The sequence below is a fragment of the Ranitomeya variabilis genome, chromosome 1 (assembly GCF_051348905.1).
Source record: "Ranitomeya variabilis isolate aRanVar5 chromosome 1, aRanVar5.hap1, whole genome shotgun sequence".
NCBI classification, from domain to species: Eukaryota; Metazoa; Chordata; class Amphibia; order Anura; family Dendrobatidae; genus Ranitomeya; species Ranitomeya variabilis.
The window spans coordinates 772,669,210-772,680,809 of NC_135232.1; the positions used below are offsets into that span (position 1 = coordinate 772,669,210).

The window sequence follows — 11,600 nt, forward strand, 5'->3', positions numbered from 1 at the left end:
GTGGCATGGCGTCAGATAATTATTCAAGCAAATTTTACATTGATAAAGACAAATGGTGCGTCTTTCTTTCAAAGCCCTGCCATGCACAAAACAGTAGTTTTCCCCCACATTTCTGTAAAAAAAATAAAAAAAAAAATAGTAAAATGTTCATTTTTTTCCTTTCACATTACATTAATTCCTGTTAAGCACCTCAAAGGTTAATTCACTTGTTGAATGTGATTTTGAACACTTGAGGGGTGCAGTTTTTAGAATGATGTCACTTTGGGGTATTTTCTGTCACATTGGTCCCTTAAAGTCACTTCAAATGTAACCCTTAAAACTTCCTAACAAAAATTTCAAAAACTGTGCTGATGTAAAGGTGACATGTGGGAAATGTTATTTATTAACTATTTTGTGCTACATATCTCTCTGGTTTAAGGGCATACAAATTGTTTGGAAATTGCTACATTTTCACCAATTTCCCATATTTTCACAAATAAATGCAAGTCATATCACACAAATTTTACCACTCTCGTGAAGTTCAATATGTCCCGACAAAAAAATTCTCAGAATCAGTGGGATCCGTAGAAGCATTCCAAAGTTATGCCCTCCTAATGTGACAGTGGTCAGAATTGTAAAATTTAGCCCGGTCATAAAGCAGTGAAAGGAGTTAAAGCTCCAACTTGGAAAGTTAACAGCACACCCTTGGATAGTTGGTAACTTGCTGATTACATTTAAGCCAGGGCTAGAAATGTGCTTATGGGCTTGGTTAACGATGGTGGGATTAAAATCCAGGCTGAGTTTAGTAACTGACTCAGAAGTTTAGAGAAGCATGGATAAGCTAACTGACCCTACACATAGGTTCCTACATAGATGCAACATTTTAAGCCAGAAAATTAAAATGAGCCTTAGAAATGTTACTTGTATAGTATAGTTACTTGAACCCCTTAACTATTATGAGTGGCCATTAGATTACTCAATGATTAGTGAAGAAGAACAACTCTTGTTCAAAGTCATCTTTTAAGTTAACTCATATTCCTGCATGAGCGGAGAGTTTACATAATTACAGGTCTCCACATAACTATTAGCAATGCCTACAGGTATAAATGCAGCATTGTTTAAAGTATGGGTCCTAACAAGCATGCTTTGTATGGACTTAGGCTTCAGAAACATAAACAGGGCTGACTGGTTATCGATGCCAGTTCCCAATAATAGCCAATGGAAATATCCTGCCGATCACATGATAGAGGTGATATGGTTTATGGCAATATCGTTGTCGGCAGCACATCAACCAGTGTAAATAGGATGCACCACAAACAAGGTCATTGAACCACAGAGCTTCTCTGTCCGTCTGAATGAGCCAGGAAGCGAGGGCTGTTCAACTTGTATGCAGTCAATTGGTTTCTATTAACCAAAATCAGCCTAACTCTCCACTGGGCCTGGCACGTTGCCCTTAGGCTAGGTTCACATTGCGTTAGTGCCATCCGTTTAATGAATCTGTTAAATGGATGCACTAACGCTGATGCCCAAATTCACTTTTTTTCTACAATCGCGGTAACTCATGGTAGCATTGCGTTGGCATGCGTTAGTAATAGAGGTCTATGCACAGCGAACGCATCCGTTCGCTGTGCGTTAGACCTAACGTACCCGAAAACGCGGTAGACTGCGTTTGAGGGTGCGTCACAAAAAGTAAGGCATTATCGCTAATGCATCCCGATTTTGACATGTGTTAGGATGCGTTACGATAATGGATGGCAATGGGTGCGTTAACGGATCCGTTACATTGCATTAGTGCCGCTTAGTAACGGATCCGTTAAACGGATGGCACTAACGCAATGTGAACCTAGCCTTATTTGCTGGATTTAATTATCAAATGTCCCATTAAGTTGTAGCTCATACAACATGTATATAAATGATAACAGAGGTTACCAAAGCATTATAAGTAGTTTATACATTTGCATTTAACCGTTCTCCTGTGCAATAAACTGAATCCTATATAGAATATGATTTACAGAGTAACTAAAGTTAAACCTTTTTTTTAGATCACTACCTGTCTCCCCCTAACCATGTGCCAGCATTGCTTAGCCTATGCATGAGCTCACAGCAATGTACTGGCTCAATAGAAATTGGATGGGAAGTACAAGTCTATGCACACATGTAAAAATAGAGCACCGCTGCACCATGGTTTGAGCAACTGGTGGGGGGTCTCAGGACCCAGAGCTCCCACCAATTAATGCTTTTAAAGGGTTAACCCAGGCTATCCACAAGATAGGTGATAACCTGCTGATTGCTGGGGGTCCAACAGGGTCTCCTACCAATCCTGATAACAAGACTCTAAAGTGCCCAGAATGAATGGCAACACATGCACCCTACTGCTCAATAACTGTCTAGGCTACCTCAAAGTCATCTCTTGCAGTTCCATTAAATAAGAAGCACCTCAGGCTCTGTCCTCAGGAACGGTGGAGGTTCTAGTAGGTGAACACCTAGGGATTAGCTTCTTATCTTCTCCACGTTAGGTCGATGACATCACGTGATTAAAAGCAGACTAGCTGAATCCCAAGTTCTATGTAGAAACAGGAGGTAAATTTTCCCTGTATGACTCATGAGTCACTGCAAAAGTCCCCGCCAGGGAAGGAGAGAGCAGATGGGTCCGGAATTTGAGCGGGATGATAAATGCAGGGACGAGAGACTTCATGTTTCTACACAGAGCACAGAAAAGGGAAGAACTATCTGGGTAGAAAGGTAAAATGAGCAATTAAGTGCACAGTGCTATATAATATGATGACTGCAATATTAAGAGGATAAAACTTTGATGGGAGTGCTTCTTTAACCAATACCTCTTTTGGTGTGTAATTGGGCATTTTTGCTGTATAATATATGGTTATGTTTACCTCATATGGGCCCATCCGCTTTTTTACTATATTAGGCATCTTTTTTGTGGGTTTATCTTACAGAGGAAAAGCTGACTGTGACAGCAGTTTAAAGGGACCCTGTCAGGAGAGAATGTTGAAACACAGGTGCTTGGTGCTTCACAGAGGGGTCAATAATTTATATAAAACTTCAAATTAGCTTGTCCTTTATCTGGTCCTATGATGCCACACCTGTCAAAGAAGGGCTTGTTCACACGATCCTTTTTTCGCTGCGGATTTTTCAGGTCCCGATTTGTGAAAACCGCAGTGCAAAACCTGCGGTGGTTTTCACTGCGTTTTTCATTCCTTTTTCTACTGCGGATTCCACTGCGGGTTTCCAGCTGCATTTTCCTATTGGTGCAGGTGGAAACCCGCTGCGGAATCCGAAGACAGAATTGACATGGTACTTCTTATTTTCCGCTGAAAATCCGCGCTGATTTTCAAGCCAAAAAAAGGATAGTGGGCACAGCGGATTTCGTTTTCCATAGGGTAACATTGTACTGTACCCTGCATGGAAAACGTCTGCGGTTCCGCAGCTGCAAATCCGCTGCGGATCCGCAGCGAAAAAAGGATCGTGTGAACATAGCCGAAGGGGTTGGAGAAAACAAGCAGGTGGGAAGGTGTATTTATAAATGATTGACCCCCGCCATAAAGCACAAAGCTGCAGGACTTCGTCTGAACAGTCATCCTGTGCTAACAGAGTCCCTTTAAGAGAGTATATTATGGACGGAAGTGGCAGCACTTTGGTCGCATACATGTTCGCTGCATCCAAAGGGCTGCCGTCTATTGAACGCAGGTGAATCAGCATGTGATCAGTGAATCGTGCGGATTCACCACTTTCTATGGGTGAAATCACTCTTGCGGAAACTCGTGTCTCCACAAGAGAAGTAGACATGCTGTGGTCTGGAAAGATGTCACACATGCCTGTCTCTGCGGATGAGCCGTGGGCATCTCTGGATGCATAGTGGGCATGGGCTTTCTAGAAACCCCATCCACTATGCTGTAACATCTGGCAGCTGCACAAGTACACAGGGTCCCACCCGCAGCGATTACTGATCGTGTGCACATAGCCTTAATGTTTAGGCACATCTGCCTATTGAAGCCGGGGTTTGGGACTAGTGTGCTCCTAAAGTCGCATCTTGAGACAACCCCATTACAATTTAATGGCTGCTGTGTCACACTTTTCAGTTTTACTAATTAGCAGGACTACCTTCATATTACTCCATATCAAAATGTAAAATGAGCAGCCATCAATATGAAGCCTGTGACCATCACATGTCTGGAATTCCTGCCTGCTGACTACGGGCATTACAACAGGCAAGCCGTAAGGCGAGTCAGCCATTGCCACTAGACCACGCACTAATAACGAATGGGTAAGGACAGAACATACTTAGAAGCACGGCCCTCGGGATTCATTGCTTGTACCTCTGGAGAAAGCGTTCTGGCATGAGATTAATCCTGCAAAGCCTAAACACACGTTACTTGGTGTAGACATTTCTTCACCATTTCTGCAGCTCTTGGCAGGAAACAAGTGTGGTTTCATTGAAACTATTTTCCCCATTCATTACCATTGACATAATGTTGACTTAAATCTGTAAGGCTACGTTCACATTAGCGTTAAGCTAATGTGCGTCGGATTTGCGTCGGCGACGCAGCGGCGACGCATGCGTCATGCGCCCCCTATACTTAACATGGGGGACGCATGCGTTTTTTTTTGTTGCGTTGTGCCACACATGCGTCTTTTTTGCCGCAAGCGTCGGACCAAGAAAACGCAACAAGTTGCATTTTTCTTGCGTCCGATTTTCGGCAAAAACCGACGCATGCGTCGCAAAACGCAGCGTTTTTGCGTGCGTTTTGCCGCGTTTTTGCGTGCGTTGTGCGTTGCGTCGCAGACGCAGCGGCGCACAACGCTAGTGTGAACGTAGCCTAAGTCAGAAATAAGCGCCATGTGCACTAGATGTCAAGATTCTCATTCACTTTGCTGGAATAAGGAAACTAAGCAATCTGCACAGAAAAAAAAGTGACAAATTTGCAACGTGTATGCAAATAAGGGCTTTAAAGAACACTTACCAGCTTAAAAGCGACCAGTTTTGCATTAGTTTCATAAATTTGCAGGGATTTCAGGGATTTGCATGCAGCAGAGTGATGGAAAGGCATAAGTGACTAAATTCTTGGCATCCCCTCGCAGCAGCAAACATTGGTACAAATATTCCCAGCAGGAGCACCCATTGTATTATGGGTTCAGAATATGTCCCATAAAGGTAAAAATGCCAGCATAAGTCCAACTACGGCTCCCATCTACAGGCAAGAAAACGCACATAAACAGCCCCCCTCTTACCCACTGGCTGTGTCTGGTATTGCAGCCCAGCTGAAATGACTTTAATGGGGGTAAGCTGTGATTCCGGACACAAGTAAGGCCTACAGTGGTATCTTTTCTGATAGTACGCTGCCATTCGTTTTCCTTTACTTCATGCAACCCATTTAACTTTATTCCCAAATATTCACATTGGCACAGGTGGCACCAACAGGTCTTCATGTAAAAGTAGATGTCAACAGAATAGTTCCTTAGAAAGAAAGGGTGTTGAACATCGATATACGGTAATTTGGTTTTTTTTTTGTTTTTTTAAAAGGCACGGAGAATCACATAGAAAGGAGATGCAGTTACACCCAAATAGAAAAAGGTATGGTAAAAGAAATAAATCTTTATTGGAATATTTTAAAAATAATTGAAAATGGCGCATACAGTTAGGTCCTCTGGCATCCACTTCTAGCACAGGGAACAATGTTTCTACTCATTCACTATTTCCTTCCTCATCCTTACTATGCAGCTATATGAAACTTTACTTGCTTGATTCATTATCATGACCGCCCATGGTTAATAGTTACTGTTGTTACATTGCTTCCCTGGGCCACTGGAGTACTATTTTTGCATACTAGGGGTTATATGTGTCTTTTATGCATACCCTTTGTTCGAGTGTGATGCATCCATCTTTTTAGCTAAACTGTATGTCCCATTTGTAAAATATTTCAATAAAGATTTCTTTTACAATACTTTTGTCTATTTGGTTGTATCTGCATCTCCTTTCTATATGATTTTTGATGAATTTGGAGCATCAAACATCATTGTTAGTCTCACTTCTCAAATATTAATGGGTTAAATATTGAGCTTATTTAATACAACGACTCTCTGTACCTATACAAATTGCTTGTGTTGATCCTACTGAAATATACGGAGGCATGCTAGCCTTCCGGTGCTGTCACAGACCCAGGTCATGGGAAGCGATGTCTGCCCCGCTCGGAAGTCACAGGACCGCTTTAGACTATGATTGGTCGCAACATCTGAATACCTCCAGAGCCGCTGCAGACCCCCAAAGCAGCTACTTATTAATCAGCAGGGGCACTGGAAGGCAAGTATGTCTCCTATGGTTTCAAACAATCACTGCCTAAAAATAAACACTCTGTTTCTGTGTTAGACAACGTGTTTCTCATAAAAAGCTTGAAGGGGTTGATCGCTTTGTTAGTGCAGACTGCACAGCTATCCTGTCCATACAATGGCGGCCGGTGGAGGAGCATGTGACCAGACCTGCCCATCAGCCTCCAATAGAAGGAGGCTGATGGTCAGACGCGGCCCCTCTATCAGCAGCCATTGTATGGACAGAAGTGCTGGTCAGCATGTGAGGAAACCCACAGTAACAGGTTTTGCAGTTTTCTAATACACATTGTATGATGTAAATGTAACATTAATACATCAATGCCTTAAAAAAAAAAAACTTTAATTAAAAAAAAAAAAAAAAAAAAGAGATAAAACAGGCATAGACACCTATCCCCTCTGCAGAGCCGCCTGTGTTGTCTCTGGGAGCCATGTCTCCGCTGTTCGGATGTGAACAGTAGCGCAGAAGCCTATGATTCCCTGCAGATGACTAGAACATTCAAAGATGTAGTCTTCTAGTCACCTGACCACTGCAGCCAATCACAGACTTCAGCTGTCCCAATGCCACATCCAGACAGCACAGGAATTCTGGATACGGCGCAGACCACCGGAGTGGCCAGTTGTGGATCCACAGGGGCGATAGCGTGACAGTCGCAACACATAAAAGACAGCTTATGTGCCGTGACAGTGAAATAGCTGCGGAGCCGGACAGCTGATCAGCCGGCGCAATCCCGGTTCCCTCTGCAGCTTGTTCAGTAAGCGCTGTAGCTTGCCGAATAAGGAGGGAGCTGAAATGCTCATCTCCACTTAGGAGATATGTCCCAATGTACCAGAAATGAGTATGGGCAGGAAGGCACAAATAAATATGCAGTGGCAAACGGGAGCCAAACCTTGGGGTTTAGCTGAAAACTTGATAACAGATTTATAGCAGATCACATGAAATTAATAGTCTTCCCCCGGCCGTCAGGAGCGGCCCCCGCCGGATCTGCCGCCGTCAGGAGCGGCCCCCGCCGGATCTGCCGCCGTCAGGAGCGGCCCCCGCCGGATCTGCCGCCGTCAGGAGCGGCCCCCGCCGGATCTGCCGCCGTCAGGAGCGGCCCGCCGGATCTGCAACCGTCAGGAGCGGCCCGCCGGATCTGCAACCGTCAGGAGCGGCCCGCGAGAGACAGCTCACCATTTTAACACTTTCCATACAGGGGCCCATCTGTTGATGATGCCTGAAGAAGGGTACAGCTATGCAGTGACTGATCGAGCGCCCAAACTTAGCTATCACTGACACATCACAATAGGAGTGAACGGGGTCATATTCGCAGAGCCCTGCAACGTGCAAGCAAGACCCAAGCATATTGGACCGGGTAGACATCTTTTCTACTACCTTGTTGCAGTCAGAGGACCCAAGTCAGGTGTATTACACTGCAGCAATAACTGTCCGCACAGAAGACGCATGCGTTCTACCAGGAAGGAGCCCCTTAGGCTACGTTCACATTTGCGGTCAGCGCCGCAGCGTCGGGCGCCGCAGCGGTGCCGCATGCGTCATGCGCCCCTATACTTAACATGGGGGCGCATGGACATGCGTTGTGCTGCGTTTTGCGCCGCATGGCCGCAAGCGTTGGACGCAAGAAACGCTTCAAGTTGCATTTTTTTTGCGTCCAACTTGCGGGCAAAAACGACGCATGCGGCGCAAAACGCAGCGTTTTGCCGCGTTTTTGTTTGCGTTGTGCGCTGCGGCGCCGACGCTGCGGCGCAAAACGCAAATGTGAACGTAGCCTTACACCTCTGCGGATTGTACTAGTGAAACATGTGAATGTCTAGTCTGGAAAAGTGACAGGAAATGCAGGGAATTGTGCAGCACGTCACGCAGTACATGGAGCGCGGACCCTCCGGCATCGGCCCACACGGTACAGTAGCAGTGATTAGCCGGACCACCCGCCTCCTCACATTGGGCTGTGTTCACACTAACAGTTTAGCATCCACTGCAGATTCCACACAGATCGCCAGGAAGCCGTATTGTGTGAGGCCGGGCACCAGGGCAGCCGCAGGCAGGCCAGCACATGACAGCCAGGATGCCCAGTGTGCCCGCTGCACACAGGGTGCCACATCAGCCAGCACCAGCTGTGCTCTGTGCTGCCCCCGCCAGGTGAGAGGGAGCCCAGCTGCGCCCACTGCTCACACCCCGGTCCCGGAGCCCCCGTCCCCACTGCCCCTACAGTGCCCTCACCTCGTCCTCTTTGTGATTGCGGATGCCCCTGACCAGATCCTGCAGGTTCTTGTCGAACATGCGGTCAATGCTTCCCTTCACCATACGGAGCGCCATGTCCGTGCACGGGATCGGGCCGCACCGGACTCTCCTGTCACCGGACACAGAAACACAAAATGGCCGCGACTCAGCTGACTCTATTCCCCGCCCATAGCAGCCACGTGACTGAAAGTGAAGGGGGGAGTTGCTGGGCCAGACGGCAGTAATCCCGCCCATGGCTTGGTGCTCCCGGAGACTGACGCACGTCACAGTGTGGCTCCGCCTGTCAGAGAGGTGGCGCTGACGACTACTACCGAGTGTGCCATCCACTGTAATGGTGCTGCCCTCTAGTGGTGATGGAGGAGGGTGCAGAACATTAGTGCTACACTACTGGCTATGGCCATAGGTGAGGGAGGAGGATATAGAGTAGTAGGGATGTAGGTGAGGGAGGAGGATATAGAGTAGTAGGGATGTAGGTGAGGGAGGAGGATATAGAGTAGTAGGGATGTAGGTGAAGGAGGAGGATATAGAGTAGTAGGGATGTAGGTGAGGGAGGAGCAGGAGGGTGCAGAGTTGTAGTGCTGATGGCTGTAAGTGAGGGAGGAGGATATAGAGTAGTAGTGCTGATGGCTGTAGGTGAGGGAGGAGGATATAGAGTAGTAGGGATGTAGGTGAGGGAGGAGGGTGCAGAGTAGTAGGGATGTAGGTGAGGGAGGAGCAGGAGGGTGCAGAGTTGTAGTGCTGATGGCTGTAAGTGAGGGAGGAGGATATAGAGTAGTAGTGCTGATGGCTGTAGGTGAGGGAGGAGGATATAGAGTAGTGCTGATGGCTGTAGGTGAGGGAGGAGGATATAGAGTAGTAGGGATGTAGGTGAGGGAGGAGGATATAGAGTAGTAGGGATGTAGGTGAGGGAGGAGGATATAGAGTAGTAGGGATGTAGGTGAGGGAGGAGCAGGAGGGTGCAGAGTTGTAGTGCTGATGGCTGTAAGTGAGGGAGGAGGATATAGAGTAGTAGTGCTGATGGCTGTAGGTGAGGGAGGAGGATATAGAGTAGTAGTGCTGATGGCTGTAGGTGAGGGAGGAGGATATAGAGTAGTAGGGATGTAGGTGAGGGAGGAGGATATAGAGTAGTAGGGATGTAGGTGAGGGAGGAGGATATAGAGTAGTAGGGATGTAGGTGAGGGAGGAGGATATAGAGTAGTAGGGATGTAGGTGAGGGAGGAGGGTGCAGAGTAGTAGTGATGATGGCTGTAGGTGAGGGAGGAGGATATAGAGTAGTAGGGATGTAGGTGAGGGAGGAGGGTGCAGAGTAGTAGTGCTGATGGCTCTTGGTGAGGGAGGAGGATACAGAGTAGTAGGGATGTAGGTGAGGGAGGAGGGTGCAGAGTAGTAGTGCTGATGGCTGTAGGTGAGGGAGGAGGATATAGAGTAGTAGGGATGTAGGTGAGGGAGGAGGGTGCAGAGTAGTAGTGATGATGGCTGTAGGTGATGCTATAGAGTAGTAGTGCTGATGGCTATAGGGAGGATGTTATAGAGTAGTAGTGCTGATGGCTATAAGTGAGGGAGGAGGATATAGAGTAGTAGTGCTGATGGCTATAGGCAGGCTCGGACTGGCCTATAGGGGAATCCCCCGGTGGGCCCCTGTGCAGATACAGGCCCCTAACCCCTCTAGATGGGTAGTACATGGCATAATTCACATGATTTACTCTGTACAGAAAAAGCAGCAGCTCATCATTCATTAACCAACCTACACGGTTTATTATTATATAGAGATATAGGTAAATTTGTGAACTAGGGTAGTATAATATTTGCATGGAGGTGAAAAGTGAGCCCCCAAAGTCATTGTTACTGGTGGGCCTCTGGCACCCCGGTCCGACACTGTTGGGGTTTCCCTGTAAATCTCTGAACTACGTGATTCGGATGGAACCTCTGCCTGAAGATTCCCTACAATAAGGCTGGGGTCACACTATGGTATGGCATCGGATGCGAGGGCATCGGATGTGATATGCTAATGACCCTCGGCTGCTGCGAGCCGGAGCCAAGTGTCATGCGTCTGTGCACCGAGCCTCTCGCACAGAGCGGATCAGAGCACAGCTGCAGAGGAGGCGGAGAAACTAAGTTCTCTATCTCCTCTATTGCCGGGGTCAGCGTATAATTCACATCACTCGGATTATATCCAAGTGATGTGCGCTGTGTCACTCGCACCCATCGGCTTATATGGGTGCGAGTGAGCCGAGACTCGGCCGAGTGTCGGTGACAATAGCAACATGCTGCAATTTCACTCGCACATTAAAAACGGCCGAGATAAAAACGATGATGAGAGCTGCCCCATAGAGGAATACTGGTCCGAGTGGTATGCGATTTTTTATCACATAGCACTCGACCGTATTATACAGTAGTGTGACTGCCTCCTAAGGCAGATAGAGGCACTGTGGACACCATAGGACCTGAGATCCAACGGTGTTCCTCTTTTTAGGATTTCATAAAAGTGTCGCCGGCCACAGTTTTGTGCAGTTTTGAAATGAAGGACACCACTGAACAGAGGCCAGACGCAGGCCAGAGTTACTCTGCTGCCTCATTATAGTGAATGGATCCCTCGGAGTTTCATCTGAATCACGTCACTCAGAAATGTAGATGGAAACCACAATGAATTGACATGCTGCAGTCTGGAAAGACGCGCCGCATGTCCGTTTATGCAAGGAAGCCGGAGGCGTCCCTGCAAACATAGTGGAGATGGGATTTCTTGAAATCCCATCCACTATTTTATTATTATTATACACTTTTTATAGCGCCATTTATTCCATGGCGCTTTACATGTGACAAGGGGGTAACTATAGACAAATACAATAAACATGAGCAAAAAAAAAGGCATTTACAGGTACAGAAGGAGGGAGGACCCTGCCGGCGAGGGCTCACAGTCTGCAGGAGATGGATGAGGATACACTAGGAGAGGGTAGATCTGGTTGTGCGGCGGTTCAGTAGGTTGAGGATCATTGCAGGCTGTAGGCTTGTCGGAAGAGGTAAGTCTTCAGGTTATTTTTGAAGG

The 11,600-nt window shown here is 47.0% G+C and overlaps 1 protein-coding gene across 3 annotated transcripts in view; it reads right to left on the reverse strand.

Moving 5' to 3' along the window:
* The window catches only part of AP3D1 (adaptor related protein complex 3 subunit delta 1), a 131,438-nt gene extending 122,693 nt beyond the window's left edge, over positions 1 to 8,745 (reverse strand). For 2 of the 3 annotated variants that reach the window (XM_077271940.1, XM_077271941.1), the window contains exon 1: positions 8,537 to 8,745. In XM_077271940.1, the coding sequence (XP_077128055.1) occupies positions 8,537 to 8,632 (96 nt within the window). In that variant the 5' untranslated portion in view covers positions 8,633 to 8,745. The remainder of the gene's footprint in view (positions 1 to 8,536) is intronic. The other variant, XM_077271939.1, reaches the window with a different exon arrangement.
* Between the last annotated feature and the right edge of the window lie 2,855 nt (positions 8,746 to 11,600).